Genomic DNA, 20,485 nt, shown 5'->3' on the forward strand with positions numbered 1-20,485 from the left:
AGAGTTTACGATAGAATCGGATGCGAGTCTGCAAGGCTGGGGTGCCCACTGCAACGGGGTCTCCACGGGCGGCCGCTGGACGACGGACGAAACACGCCTTCACATCAACGCGCTGGAACTGCTGGCCGGATCATTCGCCATTCGGAGTTTCACCAATGGGATGGCTCATGCCTGCGTCCTCCTACGTATGGACAACGTGTCTGCGGTTCGTTACGTCAACCGTCTGGGTGGTACCCAGTCGGCAACTCTGGCTCGGCTTGCGAAGGAGTTTTGGTCATATTGCCTTTCCAGGGACATTGTGGTCCAAGCGGAATACCTACCCGGCCTCCACAATACTCGGGCGGACCGGAGCTCCCGTTGCTTTACGGACGGCAGCGATTGGCAGCTGGCCCCGAACATATTTTCCGCGATATCGGACGTCTGGGGTCCCTTCTCGGTGGACCTGTTTGCTTCACGACTCAACGCACAGCTTCCTCGATTCTTCAGCTGGCGCCCGGATCCGGGAGCAGAGGCAGTGGACGCATTCCTGCAGGATTGGTCGAGCTCCCTTCTATATGCTTTTCCTCCTTTTGCGATGATTCCGAGGATGCTGCTTCAGGTGCGTCGCCAGAGGGCCGAACTGATGGTGGTGATTCCCTTCTGGGGGACTCAGAGTTGGTTTCCAGCTCTACTGGAGCTTCTTGTAGACATACCTTTTCTTCTCCCAGACCACGTAGATCTTCTTCGCGATCCCAGAGGATTGAGCCACCCGCTTCGGCTGGAAGGATCCCTACCGTTGCTGGCGTGCCGAGTCTCAGGATACCTGGAGAGGTCGAGGGCGTTTCGGAGGCAACTAGACGCCTCCTGGACAATGCATGGGCTCCCGGCACTAGAAAATCTTACCGGGCAGCTTGGGGATCTTGGTCTAGTTGGTGCCTTGAACGGAACCTTGATCCCATTTCGGCACCTGTGAGTCATTTGTTACAATTTCTTACCTCCTTGTTTGAGGCTGGTAAAGCTTATAGAACGATCAACCTTTTTCGGTCTGCGATCTCCTCTACTCATCAGGGCTTCGACGGTAGACCTGCGGGCCAGCACCCTTTGGTTTCCCGCTTACTTCGCGGCTCGCGTCTTGCTCGCCCTCCTCGTCCTCGATTTGTGACCACTTGGGATGTTTCGTTGGTTTTGTCATTTTTGTCGGCTTGGCCCAGCAATCCGGACCTCTCCTTGAGACAACTATCTGCCAAGTTACTTGTACTTTTCTGCCTTATTTCCTGTAAACGGGTGTCGGATGTTCGAGCTCTGGATCATGACGCTAGATCCTTCACTCCGGAGGGTGTATCCTTCAATATTTCTAGACGTACCAAAACACACATTAGAGAGGTGTCATATCCCAGTTTCCCGTCCTCTCCGGCTCTTTGTCCGGTGGCTTGCTTGCGAGAATACGAATCCCGAACAAGAGCTTACCGCTCTCCCTTGGTCCCGCAGCTTTTCCTTTCTATTCGCCATCCTTTCGGACCGGTCTCCAGTCCGACTTTGGCTCGTTGGATGAAGTGGGTTATGTCCCTTGCGGGTATAGATACTGCTATATTTACGGCGCATTCGACGAGAGGTGCATCTGCCACCGCTTTGGCGATTTCTGGTGCGCGTATGGAAGACATCTTACGTCTGGCAGACTGGTCTAGTGTCACGACATTCAGGGAGTATTATTTTCGTCCTCCTCCTCATTTGTTTGCTTCTGTGATTTCTCAGCTTTGAACTAGCAATAGGAGCCTCCGTGGCTTGCTGTAAAACTTATTGATTTTCCTAGTCTACGACGTAAAAGTCATAGTTTTATTAAAGACACGGAGGCGAGTATTGCCCACCCTGATCGATGGCCCGCCCAACTGTAAATTATTTATTTATGATTATTTGTATATTTATTGATGTATTGTTCGGAGGAGGTTATGTTTATGATGTTTATTTATTTATATGTTGTTTATATATTTATTGTATTTATGGCATTTGTCTTCTCTATTGAAGTTTATTAGATGGCATTACGGTTCATTTCCGGTTATCGACTGTCTGACTTGATTTGTTCCAGAATGATATTCACTCTGGCCATATTCTTTATTTTATTTCAGGGTGAGAGTTCACTGACTTCCAGGATCTGCGTCCTTCTAATTTCCTGCTAAAGTGTTAGCCACGTTGGCTTCGATTGAATGGTTCGGTGGGAGCTGTGTCGTTTCGCTTCCAGTTTCCGGTTCTAGTTGACGGTTCCAGTTGATGTCCAGTTACGGTGCCAGGTTCAAAGAAAGAGGAAGACCCAGAGGAAGAGCTGCCTATTATAGGGGCTGTCTGGGGAGGGACATTGTGTTACTATGGTTACCATGTTCATTATGTAAATTTTCTTTGCTGCTATTGGTGGAACAGTAAAGGAAGAGATAGCAATACTCGCCTCCGTGTCTTTAATAAAACTATGACTTTTACGTCGTAGACTAGGAAAATCAATAAGTTATATTCACTAAACACTATTTCTCCTTTCTACAGTTTTCTTAATTCTTCTATTTCTTAGTATTGTTCTATATGCAAAAGTTGAAGCCTCCCCGTCGGGGAATCGAACCCCGGTCTCCCGCGTGACAGGCGGGGATACTTACCACTATACTAACGAGGAACTGCTATAGCAGCTTATCACTTGGTAATCTTCTTAAAAGGAACCTGTCACCTGGATTTTGTGTATAGAGCTGAGGACATGGGTTGCTAGATGGAAGGCAATCGTAAGTGTAATCATTGTATGCCATACAGGGGACATATGTCGAAATATGCTTAAATAATCTAATGGAATTTATTGAACTCTGTCTGGACATCCATTCGAATAAATACTGAGCACTTTATCGACAAATATTTATCGACTTTTCAAAATATCGATTTTTATAACATCGAATCCCAATCGATTATATTCACCCTTAAGGGCTCCACTCGCCACTTTGAGTCTCTCATAGCACCCTTCATTATGCATTTTATACATCTTATGTAATCGCATTGCACGTTTAGATATTTATGATGCTGTTTTTATTCTGAATTGTTCTTAGTTATATTACTACCCACTGTTCTTATTATTTGTTATATATTATTGTTTTAGTATTTTATTGTTGAATCTGCATTAGGTGTAATAAATATTGTCACCATTATTTATCTTGTCTGTATCTCTGTGTGGTCCAAGTGTGAGTGCTCAGCCTCTCTACAATCTCTATATTCCTTTTTTGACTGGGTGAGTCATAAGGCTTGGTAGCACCAATCCATAGCCATAAACGGAGTGAGCCACCATATCTTTTATTTATAGTAGATATATTCCTGTACATAGGAGCAGTATTATAGTAGTTATATTCTTGTACATAGGAGCAGTATTATAGTAGTTATATTATTGTACATAGGAGGCAGTATTATAGTAGTTATATTCTTGTACATAGGAGCAGTATTATAGTAGTTATATTCTTGTACATAGGAGCAGTATTATAGTAGTTATATTCTTGTATACAGGAGCAGTATTATAGTAGTTATATTCTTGTACATAGGAGCAGTATTATAGTAGTTATATTCTTGTACATAGGAGCAGTATTATAGTATTTATATTCTTGTACATAGGAGGCAGTATTATAGTAGTTATATTCTTGTACATAGGAGCAGTATTATAGTAGTTATATTCTTGTACATAGGAGCAGTATTATAGTAGTTATATTCTTGTACATAGGAGCAGTATTATAGTAGTTATATTCTTGTACATAGGAGCAGTATTATAGTAGTTATATTCTTGTACATAGGAGGCAGTATTATAGTAGTTATATTCTTGTACATAGGAGCAGTATTATAGTAGTTATATTCTTGTACATAGGAGCAGTATTATAGTAGTTATAGTCTTGTACATAGGAGCAGTATTATAGTAGTTATATTCTTGTACATAGGAGCAGTATTATAGTAGTTATATTCTTGTACATAGGAGGCAGTATTATAGTAGTTATATTCTTGTACAGAGGAGGCAGTATTATAGTAGTTATATTCTTGTACATAGGAGGCAGTATTATAGTAGTTATATTCTTGTACATAGGAGGCAGTATTATAGTAGTTATATTCTTGTACATAGGAGCAGTATTATAGTAGTTATATTCTTGTACATATGAGCAGTATTATAGTAGTTATATTCTTGTACATAGGAGGCAGTATTATAGTAGTTATATTCTTGTACATAGGAGGCAGTATTATAGTAGTTATATTCTTGTACATAGGAGCAGTATTATAGTAGTTATATTCTTGTACATAGGAAGCAGTATTATAGTAGTTATATTCTTGTACATAGGAGGCAGTATTATAGTAGTTATATTCTTGTACATAGGAGCAGTATTATAGTAGTTATATTCTTGTACATAGGAGGCAGTATTATAGTAGTTATATTCTTGTACATAGGAGGCAGTATTATAGTAGTTATATTCTTGTACATAGGAGGCAGTATTATAGTAGTTATATTCTTGTACATAGGAGCAGTATTATAGTAGTTATATTCTTGTACATAGGAAGCAGTATTATAGTAGTTATATTCTTGTACATAGGAGGCAGTATTATAGTAGTTATATTCTTGTACATAGGAGCAGTATTATAGTAGTTATATTCTTGTACATAGGAGCAGTATTATAGTAGTTATATTCTTGTACATAGGAGGCAGTATTATAGTAGTTATATTCTTGTACATAGGAGCAGTATTATAGTAGTTATATTCTTGTACATAGGAAGCAGTATTATAGTAGTTATATTCTTGTACATAGGAGGCAGTATTATAGTAGTTATATTCTTGTACATAGGAGCAGTATTATAGTAGTTATATTCTTGTACATAGGAGGCAGTATTATAGTAGTTATATTCTTGTACATAGGAGGCAGTATTATAGTAGTTATATTCTTGTACATAGGAGCAGTATTATAGTAGTTATATTCTTGTACATAGGAAGCAGTATTATAGTAGTTATATTCTTGTACATAGGAGGCAGTATTATAGTAGTTATATTCTTGTACATAGGAGCAGTATTATAGTAGTTATATTCTTGTACATAGGAGCAGTATTATAGTAGTTATATTCTTGTACATAGGAGGCAGTATTATAGTAGTTATATTCTTGTACATAGGAGGCAGTATTATAGTAGTTATATTCTTGTACATAGGAGCAGTATTATAGTAGTTCTATTCTTGTACATAGGAGCAGTATTATAGTAGTTCTATTCTTGTATATAGGAGCAGTAATATAGTAGTTATATTCTTGTACATAGGAGCAGTATTATAGTAGTTATATTCTTGTACATAGGAGGCAGTATTATAGTAGTTATATTCTTGTACATAGGAGGCAGTATTATAGTAGTTATATTCTTGTACATAGGAGGCAGTATTATAGTAGTTATATTCTTGTACATAGGAGCAGTATTATAGTAGTTATATTCTTGTACATAGGAGCAGTATTATAGTAGTTATATTCTTGTACATAGGAGCAGTATTATAGTAGTTATATTCTTGTACATAGGAGCAGTATTATAGTAGTTATATTCTTGTACATAGGAGCAGTATTATAGTAGTTATATTCTTGTACATAGGAGCAGTATTATAGTAGTTATATTCTTGTACATAGGGGCAGTATTATAGTAGTTATATTCTTGTACATATGAGGCAGTATTATAGTAGTTACATTCTTGTACATAGGAGGCAGTATTATAGTAGTTATATTCTTGTACATAGGAGCAGTATTATAGTAGTTATATTCTTGTACATAGGAGGCAGTATTATAGTAGTTATATTCTTGTACATAGGAGGCAGTATTATAGTAGTTATATTCTTGTACATAGGAGCAGTATTATAGTAGTTATATTCTTGTACATAGGAGCAGTATTATAGTAGTTATATTCCTGTACATAGGAGCAGTATTATAGTAGTTATATTCTTGTACATAAGAGGCAGTATTATAGTAGTTATATTCTTGTACATAGGAGCAGTATTATAGTAGTTATATTCTTGTACATAGGAGGCAGTATTATAGTAGTTATATTCTTGTACATAGGGGGCAGTGATATAGTAGTTATATTCTTGTACATAGGAGCAGTATTATAGTAGTTATATTCTTGTACATAGGAGGCAGTATTATAGTAGTTATATTCTTGTACATAGGAGCAGTATTATAGTAGTTATATTCTTGTACATAGAAGCAGTATTATAGCAGTTATATTCTTGTACATAGGAGCAGTATTATAGTAGTTATATTCTTGTACATAGGAGCAGTATTATAGTAGTTATATTCTTGTACATAGGAGCAGTATTATAGTATATATATCCTTGTAAATAGGAGGCAGTATTATAGTAGTTATAGTCTTGTACATAGGAGGCAGTATTATAGTAGTTATATTCTTGTACATAGGAGCAGTATTATAGTAGTTATATTCTTGTACATAGGAGGCAGTATTATAGTAGTTATATTCTTGTACATAGGGGCAGTATTATAGCAGTTATATTCTTGTACATAGGAGGCAGTATTATAGTAGTTATAGTCTTGTACATAGGAGCAGTATTATAGTAGTTATATTCTTGTACATAGGAGGCAGTATTATAGTAGTTATATTCTTGTACATAGGAGCAGTATTATAGTAGTTATATTCTTGTACATAGGAGCAGTATTATAGTAGTTATATTCTTGTACATAGGGGTAGTATTATAGTAGTTATATTCTTGTACATAGGGGTAGTATTATAGTAGTTATATTCTTGTACATAGGGGTAGTATTATAGTAGTTATATTCTTGTACATAGGAGCAGTATTATAGTATATATATCCTTGTAAATAGGAGGCAGTATTATAGTAGTTATAGTCTTGTACATAGGAGCAGTATTATAGTAGTTATATTCTTGTACATAGTAGCAGTATTATAGTAGTTATATTTACTAAACACTATTTCTCCTTTCTACAGTTTTCTTAATTCTTCTATTTCTTAGTATTGTTCTATATGCAAAAGTTGAAGCCTCCCCGTCGGGGAATCGAACCCCGGTCTCCCGCGTGACAGGCGGGGATACTTACCACTATACTAACGAGGAACTGCTATAGCAGCTTATCACATGGTAATCTTCTTAAAGGGAACCTGTCACCTGGATTTTGTGTATAGAGCTGAGGACATGGGTTGCTAGATGGAAGGCAATCGTAAGTGTAATCATTGTATGCCATACAGGGGACATATGTCGAAATATGCTTAAATAATCTAATGGAATTTATTGAACTCTGTCTGGACATCCATTCGAATAAATACTGAGCACTTTATCGACAAATATTTATCGACTTTTCAAAATATCGATTTTTATAACATCGAATCCCAATCGATTATATTCACCCTTAAGGGCTCCACTCGCCACTTTGAGTCTCTCATAGCACCCTTCATTATGCATTTTATACATCTTATGTAATCGCATTGCACGTTTAGATATTTATGATGCTGTTTTTATTCTGAATTGTTCTTAGTTATATTACTACCCACTGTTCTTATTATTTGTTATATATTATTGTTTTAGTATTTTATTGTTGAATCTGCATTAGGTGTAATAAATATTGTCACCATTATTTATCTTGTCTGTATCTCTGTGTGGTCCAAGTGTGAGTGCTCAGCCTCTCTACAATCTCTATATTCCTTTTTTGACTGGGTGAGTCATAAGGCTTGGTAGCACCAATCCATAGCCATAAACGGAGTGAGCCACCATATCTTTTATTTATAGTAGATATATTCCTGTACATAGGAGCAGTATTATAGTAGTTATATTCTTGTACATAGGAGGCAGTATTATAGTAGTTATATTCTTGTACATAGGAGGCAGTATTATAATAGTTATATTCTTGTACATAGGAGCAGTATTATAGTAGTTATATTCTTGTACATAGGAGCAGTATTATAGTAGATATATTCTTGTACATAGGAGGCAGTATTATAGTAGTTATATTCTTGTACATAGGAGGCAGTATTATAGTAGTTATATTCTTGTACATAGGAGCAGTATTATAGTAGTTATATTCCTGTACATAGGAGCAGTATTATAGTAGTTATATTCATGTACATAGTAGCAGTATTATAGCAGTTATATTCTTGTACATAGGAGCAGTATTATAGTAGTTATATTCTTGTACATAGGAGCAGTATTATAGTAGTTATATCCTTGTACATAGGAGGCAGTATTATAGTAGTTATATTCTTGTACATAGGAGCAGTATTATAGTAGTTATATTCTTGTACATAGGAGGCAGTATTATAGTAGTTATATTCTTGTACATAGGAGCAGTATTATATTAGTTATATTCTTGTACATAGGAGCAGTATTATAGTAGTTATATTCTTGTACATAAGAGGCAGTATTATAGTAGTTATATTCTTGTACATAGGAGCAGTATTATAGTAGTTATATTCTTGTACTTAGGAGCAGTATTATAGTAGTTATATTCTTGTACATAGGAGCAGTATTATAGTAGTTATATTCTTGTACATAGGAGGCAGTATTATAGTAGTTATATTCTTGTACATAGGAGCAGTATTATAGTAGTTATATTCTTGTACATAGGAGGCAGTATTATAGTAGTTATATTCTTGTACATAGGAGCAGTATTATAGTAGTTATATTCTTGTACATAGGAGGCAGTATTATAGTAGTTATATTCTTGTACATAGGAGGCAGTATTATAGTAGTTATATTCTTGTACATAGGAGTAGTATTATAGTAGTTATATTCCTGTACATAGGAGGCAGTATTATAGTAGTTATATTATTGAACATAGGAGGCAGTATTATAGTAGTTATATTATTGAACATAGGAGGCATAGCTTCTTCCCTAGGAACTTCCCAACCAATAGATCTTTATTACCAAGTAAAATGACCAAATACTATTTTTCCTTTCTACAGTTTTCTTGATTCTTCTATTATTTTATTTCTTTTTTTCTGAACATTGTTTTATTTACAAAAGTTGAAGCCTCCCCGTCGGGGAATCGAACCCCGGTCTCCCGCGTGACAGGCGGGGATACTTACTACTATACTAACGAGGAACTGCTATGGTAACCTGATCAGATGGTAATCTTCTTAAAGGGAAATTGCTGATTTTCCCACAGCAGCTACTCATCATAGAAGTCTGCGACCTTGGTGCTGTCCCACTACCGTAGGCGCACAGAATAGTCACACTGGGACAGTGCTATTGTAGTTATATTCTTCAAGATGTGAGGTACAATTGATATACCCATTAAGGGGGGAAAAAACTAAGGCAATAAAATATGTGCCGTTTCCTTTTGAGGAGACGCCCATGTGGGCATACACAAAAGCAGCTCCTCATTAGTATAGTGGTAAGTATCCCCACCTGTCACGTGGGAGACTGCGGTTCGATTCCCCGACGGGGAGGCTTCACTTCTTCATAGAAACATTTTACTGTACATTTATATAGAGGTAGGAAGAGACTAAGAGAATTCAAACATATAACTACACTCATTGACAAAAAAAACATACCACGCTCAGAAAGAATTGGCAGATTGCTGCAAATTTTGGTATGTAGTTATATCTCAGGCAGATATGTAAAGGATTACAGATGTGGTCTGATTAGATACTGGGTCTTGCCACAAGAGGGCGCAAAAGTGCTTTCCTTGCTGCCCTATATAAAGGCTCTCAGAGGCTACTTTTGGGTAGTGACCTTCTTGCTAAGGGTGGGTTCACACTAGCGTTAGGGATTCCGTTATGGCTATCTTTTATAACGGAAAAAAACGGAATGCCCAGACAGAATGCAAAACGGTAGCCTTTAAAAGGCATTTCGTTTCCTTTCCGTCCTAATAAAAGTCTATGGGAAAGCATAACGGATCCGTCTGGGTCCCGTTATGCAAGACGGAAAACAAAGTCCTGTCGACAGACGGATCCATTTTGATTCCCATAGACTTCTATTAGGACGGAGAGCAAACAGAATGCTTTTAAAAGGCTTCCGTTTTGCATTCCGTCATAATGCAAGTCTATGGGCAGAAGAACGGATCCGTCCTTCTAACTTATGGATTCTGTTATAACGGAATCCCCAACGCTAGTGTGAACCCACCCTAAGCGATAGTTCTCTGTTAGACATGCCTCCACAATGCACTCAAAGGCATTTTGCCCAGTTGACAGACTATGCCAGGGGGTGCATCACCGGACCGAGAGAAGCAGATTGGTGTCAACTAACTGCTCGCCATCTAGGCTGATCAGATATAGCTGGAAGCAGTAGTTACATAAGGGCAGGCACACATTGTGGAGGCAGATCTGTGCCTCCCCACAATCCTGTCTCTGAGCTCTACAGGCAGTTCTTTCCTCCTCATGGCTTGGTTTCTGCTCTGATATGTATCGTCGGCTGTGAGACCTTATGTAGACAGGGCTGTGTCTTTCCAAATCATGTCTAGTCAACTGAATTTACTACAGAAGACTCCAATCAAGGAGATGATCGAGAGAAATAGGAGGCCACAGAGCTAAATATCAAGTGTCATAGTAAAGGGCGTGAATACTTATGTCCATGTGAAATTTTAGTTTTTCCTTTTTAATCAATTTACCAACATTTCTAGAATTCCGTTTCTCATTTTTAAGGGTGTTGATAAGATGCATCTGAAACGCGTCAACTAATGACACCGCGCCGGTTTGTATCTTTTTCACATGCTTCAAGAGGCTGGATTTTTCTACATTTGCGCAGTATTAAAGTAGTTACATTTTTGCACATAGTGGACGGTATAAGGCCAAGTTCACACTTCAGTTATTTGGTCATATATTTCCATCACTTATTGAGAGCCGAAAACCAGGTGCGGGTCAGGCACCGGATCTCTGTGTGGGGTTCTCTACTGGTTTTGGCTCGGGTTCAGATTGCTGTATCCGAAACAGATTCTTTTAAAAACCTTTAAGAATATGGCCTCCGTCCTACTGTAAAATGTATGTCCTCCGCTGAGGTCTTTCTAAAGTTTTTAGCAAATATTGCGAGACTTGCTTCGTCTCAACTCTATCACGCGTCACTTCGTTTATTCACCTAAATTAGTGCATCAAAATACTAAGCCGAACTCGGCTTCGTGCCTCATCAACGAAACAGAGTTTGATACAGTAATTAATGCGAACGCGCGACGAGCCAAAGTACGTAATTCGAGATATTTGCTGAAACTTCAGATAGCAATCTAAACCGGATTCGCTCAACCTTACTCCCAATAACTGATGGAAATAACGGAAGTGTGAACAAGGCCTTACAATGATCGTTTGTTCCAACCCTACCGATAGTTGCCTTGTGTAAATCGGTTTCATTCCTATATTGCCAACTGGAACCAATGCAGTTAATCTGCCCGTGTAATAGAAAACGTCCTTATTGTTCTCATTGTCTTTGGATACAGCACAGATCTGCTCCACTCTATTCCATTGCAACTTTAATGAACAAGGAGAGTTTTTTGTTTTTTTAATCAAAATCTTTATTTTTATTTTTTTTCAGATTTATTAATAATCACAAATTCACAAAAAAGGCAAAAAAAAAAAAATTAAAAAATCGCTGGCTCAGTTAAAAATAATAAGTCTTGAGTTTGAGTGATGTTCTGGAGTAGAGGGAAAGGGGTTACAGACAGGAAGGGAAAATTTTCGGGTTTTACTGGAGGCTCTCATGGTTGTGCTGCTCTCTGGTGGGGTGTAAGTGCATTGCCGGCTGAACGGACATTAAAGCGATGTGAGGAGGAGGTTAACGGCGTCTCCAATCAGAATCGGCTGATCGGAATTCCAATCTCGTGATGCTGTGCTTTATAGGTGGTGTCACGCAATGTGGGATGTGTCATATAAAAAAGGGGGGAGGGGTGCAATGCACCAACTGCCCCACCGGGCATCCAAAATGAGAGGCCCCCTCCCCTCGGTAACACACACACACAAATAGTAAATTAACTTTTAAGAACAAAAAACACACAGGATAAGTATTTAGCACCAGGTGAAACACAAAGGAGAGAGGGTGTGCAATGCTCTGCAGACTTGGGGTAAAATGTGGTGGGGGTTAATTAGCACCAAAGACCTGCAAAGCATAACCCCCCCTCCTGCAAGACAGCTGCAATTCATAGACCCCCTCCACTGCCACAGTGCTGTGGTTTGTTATATTTAACCCCTCTCCGAATCTAACAGGTGTAGTTTTTGAAGAACACATTTTTTTATTTTTTATTTACCCGGACGCGACCTCTGTGATCGCCCCAATCCCACCACTGAAATGCAGAACCTCAGTTTCAGACCCTCTCCCGCCAGCACCTCCCCCCATCAGATAGGGGATTCAAAATATAAAAAAGCAAATCCAGAGCCAAACCCTTAGTAATCAGTTATCCCGCCACAGAGTAAAATAAAATGTACAGTAATCCATAGCACCATTTGTAGAACAGATAATAAAAAGCACCAAAGAAATCGGCAAAAGCTTATCCAACATAAAGGAGGTGAGGAATGAGCTGCGAGGGTTAATAAATAAAGCGGAAGGAGAAAGGAAAAGAAACATGGTCGCTGAACAAACCTCCCCCTCGACAGGCATCACACCTTTAGAAAGACTGTTGTAGAAGGAGAGGTGCAGTGACGCTTTCATGTGGTCTAGTTTACAGTAGGGCAAGAGATGTAATGATGGACTTATATGGTCCAAATACATGACTCACCCACCCCATCAGTGGTGTCGTCTGCACTATTAAAAGGTGTTGGTAGGACAGGTTTCAGAGGTGGAGATATGTACCCCATGGATGAGTGGTCCATGAGGGGTGTCACCTACACTCCGTAGAAAGTTTGTATTAGGGCAGAAGATGTAATGGTGGACTTATATGGTCCAAATACATGACTCGCACCCCATATGTAGCTTATATGTTCCACACACAGGACATGCCTATCAGGGGTGTTCAACCCTCTTTCGGTAGGTGGTGGTGCAGTAGAGGACTTATATGATCACACACATAAATTTCCTATCAAGGGTGTCCTCTACACCATTTAGAAAGGTGGTGGTAGGACAGGTGGTGTTACCGTGGATGTTCGTTGCATGCACCACTTGTGCCTCAAGTGTGTCCTCTCCAACCTTAAGTGCGTTTGTAACACTATGGGTTTCTCACAATGGATATTTGCTCATTGTCTGACACATTTGGTTGGCCAAATGGGAGTTGAACGTACTGGGTTTCCCATACTGAAATCTCCCTTGGTGGCCATATCTTGAAAGTGACACCATATCGGGTTACATATCTGTGATTCGGTTGGCGACTAATGTCTGAAGAGTCACTTTTGGCAGTCAATACATTGTTATAAGAAGGATCCAATGTCTTCTGTGTTCAACTGAATAGAAATTGTCCTCGACAGCGGAAGTTTCGACAGGGATGTGAGACATACTTTAGTTCTATTCTGACCAACTATAGGGGGGGGTATTAGGAAACGGTTGCCCAAAATTTACCATGAATTCTAACAACTATGGTGGTAATCTTCCATGGGAAGACCATCTCCATCAAGTAATAATGTTCTGCATGTCCAATAATCAACTTGTTGGATGATCAAGATAGTATGTCTATACACAGAATTCAGCCAAGTAACAGTTATCTTTACCGTTTAAGTTACCTAGATGTTTGACTATATAGTTGGGTTCAAAGTATGACACAAGAAGTCTTCTGCACTTCAACACAGCTCTCACTTTCTCAAAAAGTTTCCATTCATGGTACTTCTATATAGGTGACCCAATATCAACCATGATAAGAGATAATAATAGTCCTATCAGTAAACAACCCCGGCCTCCAGACTGAGGAGTCAAATCTGGTCGAAATGACCATTTATAGAACAGTTTTGTTTTTTTGCCTCATTGGGTAAAAGCTGGACCATAAATGAAGGATAAGTATAGACTGAAAACAGTCAGTCATTCACATTAAAATCCTAGAAAAGGTTTTCTGCAGGTACTGAGGGAACTTAAGAATCGGCAGATGATTCAAGAAACCTCTGCCTTAGCATGGTCACGAAACACAGACCACCAACCATGGAAATCCCCCTCCCAAGATTTGTAGGCCTTATTCCCTTTGAATATCTGTGGCCAAAAATAGGGATAAATTTACCCCGGTTCGTATTCATGGACAGCTGTTGAAGTTTTGTTGGTTAGAATTATTTGGACTACTCACAGAAAATCAGATCTTTTTATTATGAAAGAAAATTGCGAAAAAAGCATATTTTTGTTTGTTTCAACCATCAAGGCTTATTAGAAATGGCCTCACGCTTGGTGGCTACACAGTCACCTGTAGGGTTTTCTTCTAACCTACCAATCCTTATTTTTTTAACTAGACAGAAAAAACACTGGACCCTTCAATTCATTTATTCATAGCACCTACTAGCGCCAAAAGCAACCGAACAGACACCAGTGTGGCACCGAATATCGACAGAAACCTCAAGTCCTGTGAGGGAACACAAGTTTTTTTGAGCGAGCCTCACAAAACGCTATTTGGTTAAAATGGCCACCTTGTGCTGTCGGTGGTCCATAACCACATTGATTTTAGGTTGTGAAGGTGCATGAAGGAACACTCTGAATCTCTGAAGTATAGGACACACATTCAGGGTGGGGTCTGGTGAAGGGGTGGAGCCTGTGGTTAGGCAGGACCTAATGTGGGGGTGTGGACCTTAAAGACTCGGAAAGAGGACTGGCCTGTGGTTTTGTGAAACGAGAGGTATAAAGATTTACATGGAAGGAAAAAAAGAATACAACCAAAGCACCAAATACAACCAATAACAAAAAATATAATAAAATATTCAAGAAAGACAGGAATTTAACAAAATAAAAACAGACGCTACAAGCAAAAAAAGGGAAGTAACGAGCAGACGGGAAACATTCCATAGGTAAGTTAAACCAAATCTCTCTCTATATATATTTATTTATAAATTTCTATATTACAGAGAACAGGAAACGGGTGAAAAATCCAAGGAAATGGTTAAAAGGGAGGAGTCCGCGCTGAATAGATATTTCATCTATATATATATTTATAAAAACCCGTATCTCTTTCTCGTCAAATACAACCCGGAGAGAGGTTAATTCATTTGAAGTGGTAAGGGTGCCATCTTTTATTTATTTTTTCTTAACCCATTTAAGGAGGGCTCCTCTTAGACCTCAGCACAGTTGGTGTTCCACCACTCGGATTCTTTTCCCATCCATCCCAGTGGGGCTTTAATAAGTCAACTGTACCATGTCTCCACCCAACAGTGTTACGTTTTGTTCCCATCGAACCCACCTCCAATACTCTCCCCTTCCCTCCCCCCACCATGGACTCGTAAGTGATGCTCCCCGTCCTTACAGAAGGTGCCTCCTTCTTTGGGCACCCGGTCCGAGCATTTACCACAGCTTTTAATGACGACTTTTACGTTCAAGAATCACGATCACTTGCATGAGGCTTACCCTCCCTCCCCCACCCCCCAAAGATACTTTCCAACATACCCATTCAATAATACAGCATTAGCCTGGTCAGCGCCCCTCTGTCACACAGAGGGCACCCACGCACACTATTTTCAATAGCAGAGAACCACTCTGAACTTAATTTAAGAAATAAAATACACTCAGTGCCCCACCTGCAAAGAAAAAAAAAATCCCCCAAATTAATACCAATCCCCCCCGCCCTCAGAGTCACAAATTCAAGATTTCAGAATAAATATTCCTGATAAAATTACAAAAAACAAACAGAACGAGGAAATAAAAATTAAAATTATCAACAAAGACATGTAGAATCCTGCATCCTGATTGGCTGTTCCCACGAAAAGGAGAACGGGATCTGTGTAAACAAGGCCTGTGATTGGCTGGAGAGAGTGAAATATGAGCTGCCGATGCATAACTGGCTCGTCTCCCTCCTACCCTCCCTCTCTCGTTTTGTGGCTCTCTCTCTCTCTCTTTTTCTCTCAGTTGCAATTGGCTGGTTAAGTAGCACCGCCCCTCTTTTCCCTGGTCCTGGGAAGAGGGAAGAGTTTTGATTGGCTGGCTCGGCAGAGGAGGGGGGAGGAGACTGTTGCAGGAGCAGAAGAAGGAGGAGCAAAGGCTCACCGTGTGCTTGGAGGTGGGGCCTAAAGAAAAGAAAAATAAAATGTATATAAAAATCCAAAAAATTAATTACCACCTAAATGCAAAGATTCCCCTTGATTGAAGGCAGTCTTTTTTTGTTGAGTGAAGGCAGGTATTTTTGTTGTTTTGTGACTTTTATTTAACTGTTTTTTATGTTTCTAAGTGTGATCCAGTTTGATACTTAAAGCCAAAAATGCTTTTTCCCCCCCATCTCTGCATTTCAAAAACCATAACTTTTATTTTTCAGTCTCTGTATATGAAGGCTTGTTTTTTGCAGGATGACGTGCATTGTTTTATATACTTTTTTAATGTACCATATAACAAGTGATGGCATAAAAAGCAAAAAAAACTGCCTCTGCCATTGTTTTTTGGGGTTTTATTTTTATGGTGCTCGATGATGGCATAATTGTACTGACCCTCAGAATAAAACCAATACCAAATTTATATATTTTTAATGTTTTTCTTCTGCACAATTAAAAAAAAAAGTATTTTTTTTTTTTTTTACTGGTGGGATGAGTTGTAGTTTTCATTAGTGCCATTTTGGAGTACATGTGACTTTTTCTCCATTCTTTTGGGTGGTGGAATTGACGAAATACACCAATTTTCACATTGGCATGCAAGATAAAAAATGTTGATCATTTCATTGTATACATGGCACGCTGTACATCATGACAGACATGGCAGTACCAATTTAAAATGTTTCCCTTTTTTTCTTATTTTTCTTTTATGTAAATAAAGTGTTTTTAAGCGGAAAAGATTTGAGTTTTTTCTTGATTTTTTTCATAAGTTTTCTATGCCCCAGTGGATGACTTGAGCATGCATCGCTCATCCTATACACTGCAATACTTCTGTACTGTAATGTATTATGTCAGTTACAGTAAAAATGACAGGATGGCTATAAGGTCCTGCCAAAGGCAGGGCATGGCAGGCGTCACTACAGGACATGCCTAGAAAAGGCATCTTAGTTGCCGTAGCAACCCCTCAGCACCCCACAATCACATGCCAAAGGTGCAATGAAACCTTTGCCCTCTCTTTACCACATTCAGGTTTTACCGCCAGGAGCACAGTTAACTATGATCCCTGCAAAGAGAGCGGGATGGCAGCTGTACATTACAGTTGGCACCGGCAAGTGATGAAGTGGGCACCATACTATGGTGTTGAAGTAATGTAGTAGTATGGCGCATGGTAGGAAGGGGTCAACAATCTTTATTATGCATGTAACAGTCCTTGCTACAGCCTTTATTAGGGACCCAGGCTGTCACTGTACAGTTGGACCTGTGAGCCATGTTGTTTGCTTTGCAGAAGGAGTCCCTGACCGCAGGTCCTCACCAGGTGAAAGGTGTCGTACATCTGCATAAGTTCCTCCACTCTGTACTGCTCCAGGATGACCACGTTGCTTGAGGAGATACTAGATGATCGAGCACAAGACTCGCAATGCACCAGGTAAGAGTTCTTACCCCCGCTCTCACTGGTGACAAACAGGATGTTAAAAACTTCCACCTGATGGAGAGAGAAACATAAAAGAGTGAGGACCTGGAGGTCACCTTGGTGCGTCCCATACCTTATAAACAGGCACTTACGTCACACTCATTGCAGTAGTAGGCTGGTTCATCTTTAACTCTAGCTTGATAGGCGATCTTCTTCCCGCTGCGGAGGAGTCTGTCTCGCTGGATCTGACATCGCTTAACGGATTGTAAGAGACAGTATCTACAATAGGAAGAGACTGGAGTAAGAAACAGAGCAGAGGAGATCGGAGGGTGCAGGGAAAGTGCAAAGTCAGGAGCAAAGTAACGATGGAGAAAAGAAAAAGAACGCAAGGAAGAGAAAATTGTGTGAGAGGAGAAATAAGTGGGGAAGAGCAAGGAGCAGAGTAGAAGAGCAGAGGAATGGGTACAGTGGTAGAGAGGCAGAGAAGAGGAGTAGAAGAAGCCGAGAGACAAAGCAGATAAACCTATATGGAACCGCAGAGGAAAAGGAGCTGGAAGAAAAGAAAGGGGTGGGAAAACACAAAAGACAAGGAGGAACCAGAGACTTGAGAGGGTGAAATTAAGGAGGAACACAACAAACAAGGAGATGAAGACCAGCATGGAAAGAAGATCCTACAAAAGACGAGATTAGTAATGAGGAGAGGGAACAGGGAAAAGACACAGCACGGAGTGGTGGAGGTGACCCTCACTTTATCATGCCGTACAGGTCCGGATCTGTGATTTTCACCGTTCTGGCCACATTCCAGGACACGTGGATCATGGGCACAATGGATTTCACGTTCTTGACCTCATTCCACTCGAAACGTTCCAGAGCCAGCTGATACTGGTAAGCTGTAAGGAGAATCACGAGAAGATGTCACCACGGATTATTCATATGAACCCTCATAATCCACAATACATTGCGAAAAAAGCTTGCTTACGTGTCAGAGGCCCGACGTTCCAGGCAATGTTGTTACACCATCCTGTGGCCTGCACCCAGTGAACGGTCCCTGCGTTAATCCAGACCAAATCGCCAGGCCGCTGCACAAAGCGATACACTGGGATATCAGCTCGGTAAAGATCCTCCAGAACTGGCCACCAGGAGCCCGTCAGGTAATCCAGGTTATGCCTGGAAAAAGGAGTCCACGTTTAGAAGGAATAAAATTATGTTTCGTATCGGGGTGCCCTCTAGTGGAAACGTCCAGGAGTGCAGGAGTCTCACCTGTCACAGAAGGCACTGATCTTCTCCCAGTAGTTTTCATGTACTGCAAACCACTCACAGTCTCCGGGCCCAATATTTATATTCACCGAGCAGAAGTTATTATTTTCCTGATGTCCTGGATAAGAGGAGACAAAAAGAATGAGAAGCTGGAGGCAAATCCACAACATACACAAACCTGAAACCAGACCTACAAAAGGCAAAACTAAACTTCTCTTACTGTTCATAGAACGAGAGATAGAGAGAGAGACGGAGGAAAACAGACTGTACAAGAACAAGAGAAGGCGAGTGCAGAAGAAAGTGACAGACTGAGCGAGAGCACAGAGAGAGATCAAACAGAGAGAATGAGCGAGTGCGGAAGAAGAGCAAAAAGAAAGACTAGGCAAGCGCAAAAAGAGACTGAACGAGTGCAAAAGAGATTGAGCGAGAGCATAAAGATAGATCAAACAGAGGGACAGAGCGAGTTCAAAAGAGACTGAACGAAAGCATAAAGAGGGATCAAACAGAGAGAGAGAATGAGCGAGTGCAAAAGAAAAAGACTAAGCGAGTGCAAAAGAGAGAGACTGAGCAAGAGCATAAAGAGAGATCAAAGAGAGACTGAGCGAGTGCAAAAGAGACTGAGCAAGAGCATAAAGAGAGATCAAACAGAGACAGAGTGAGTGCAAAAGAGAGACAGACTGAGCAAGTGCAAAAAGAGAGATCAAAGAGACTGAGCGAGTGCAAAAAGAGAGATCAAAGAGACTGAGCGAGTGCAAAAGAAAAAGACTGATCAAGTGCAAAAAGAGAGACTGAGCAAGAGCATAAAGAGATATCAAACAGAGAGACAGAGTGCAAAAGAGAGACAGACTGAGCAAGTGCAAAAAGAGAGATCTGAGAGAGAGTGAGTGCAGAAGAAAGACTGAGCAAGTGCAAAAAGAGAGAGATGAAGCAAGAGTAAAAGCAAGAACAACAGAGAGCAAAAATAAAAAGTGAGACACTGAGCAAAAGAAAGGGAGAGCAAAAAAGGAGATGGACAGAGCAAGCGCAAAAGACAGAAGAGGTGTAAAAGAGAGACACACAGACTGAATGGCTCCAAAAGAGTGAGAGCAAAGTGAGGGAGAGACCCGAAACAAAACAAAAAGTGTGATAGCAAATGACAAACCCGAGGTAAGAGAGACAGAGCAACTGCAAAAAAGATACAGTGAACACAAGAGAGAGACTGATCAAGATCAAAAGAGACAGAGCTAGAGCAGAGGAGAGTGCGGAAAAGGGAGCGAGAGCACAAGGAAGAGATTGAGAGCCAAAGAGAGAGCAGGAAAGAGCAGAGCAAGCAAGAGACATACAATGTATTCGGAAACTCTTCGGACCCTGCCACTTTTTTCACATTTTATGTCGTCCCTTGTGCGAACATCAAAAAATAAAATAAAATAAGCACATTTCCCCTGTGAATCTGCGCTCCGTACCACATAACGAGAACGTGAAAACAGAATTTTACGCAATTTTATTGAAAAAAGAAAAACTAAAATGTTCCATAGACATAAGTATTCAGCCCCTTTGCTATGACACCTGGCATTTAGCTCTGAGGCCTCCCATTTCTCTGGTTTATCTTTGAGATGTTCCTACACCTTGATTGGAGTCTTCTGTGGTAAATTCAGTTGACTGGACGGGATTTGGAAAGACACAGCCCTGTCTACATAACGTCTCACTACTGACAATGCTTCAGAGCAAAAACCAAGCCATGAGGAGGAAAGAGCTGCCTGTAGAGCTCAGACA

The 20,485-nt window shown here is 40.0% G+C and overlaps 1 protein-coding gene and 2 non-coding genes across 8 annotated transcripts in view; all 3 read right to left on the bottom strand.

Moving 5' to 3' along the window:
• Positions 1-2,560: 2,560 nt before the first annotated feature.
• TRNAD-GUC lies at positions 2,561-2,632 on the bottom strand. Its single transcript has one exon. It is a non-coding gene; the product is annotated as a tRNA-Asp (tRNA).
• Positions 2,633-7,003: 4,371 nt separating this feature from the next.
• Positions 7,004-7,075, bottom strand: TRNAD-GUC. The gene has a single exon. It is a non-coding gene; the product is annotated as a tRNA-Asp (tRNA).
• A 6,249-nt stretch (positions 7,076-13,324) lies between these two features.
• Positions 13,325-20,485, bottom strand: part of KDM6B (lysine demethylase 6B) — a 49,783-nt gene continuing 42,622 nt past the window's right edge. For all 6 annotated transcript variants that reach the window (XM_040415212.1, XM_040415217.1, XM_040415213.1 and 3 more), the window contains 6 exons: positions 18,737-18,851; positions 18,456-18,643; positions 18,225-18,366; positions 17,629-17,755; positions 17,378-17,548; positions 13,325-16,050 (listed from right to left, as the gene is read on the bottom strand). In XM_040415212.1, coding sequence (XP_040271146.1) covers positions 16,027-16,050; positions 17,378-17,548; positions 17,629-17,755; positions 18,225-18,366; positions 18,456-18,643; positions 18,737-18,851 — 767 coding nt within the window. In that variant the 3' untranslated portion in view covers positions 13,325-16,026. The remainder of the gene's footprint in view (positions 16,051-17,377; positions 17,549-17,628; positions 17,756-18,224; positions 18,367-18,455; positions 18,644-18,736; positions 18,852-20,485) is intronic.

Source organism: Bufo bufo, chromosome 1 (assembly GCF_905171765.1).
Source record: "Bufo bufo chromosome 1, aBufBuf1.1, whole genome shotgun sequence".
NCBI lineage: Eukaryota > Metazoa > Chordata > Amphibia > Anura > Bufonidae > Bufo > Bufo bufo.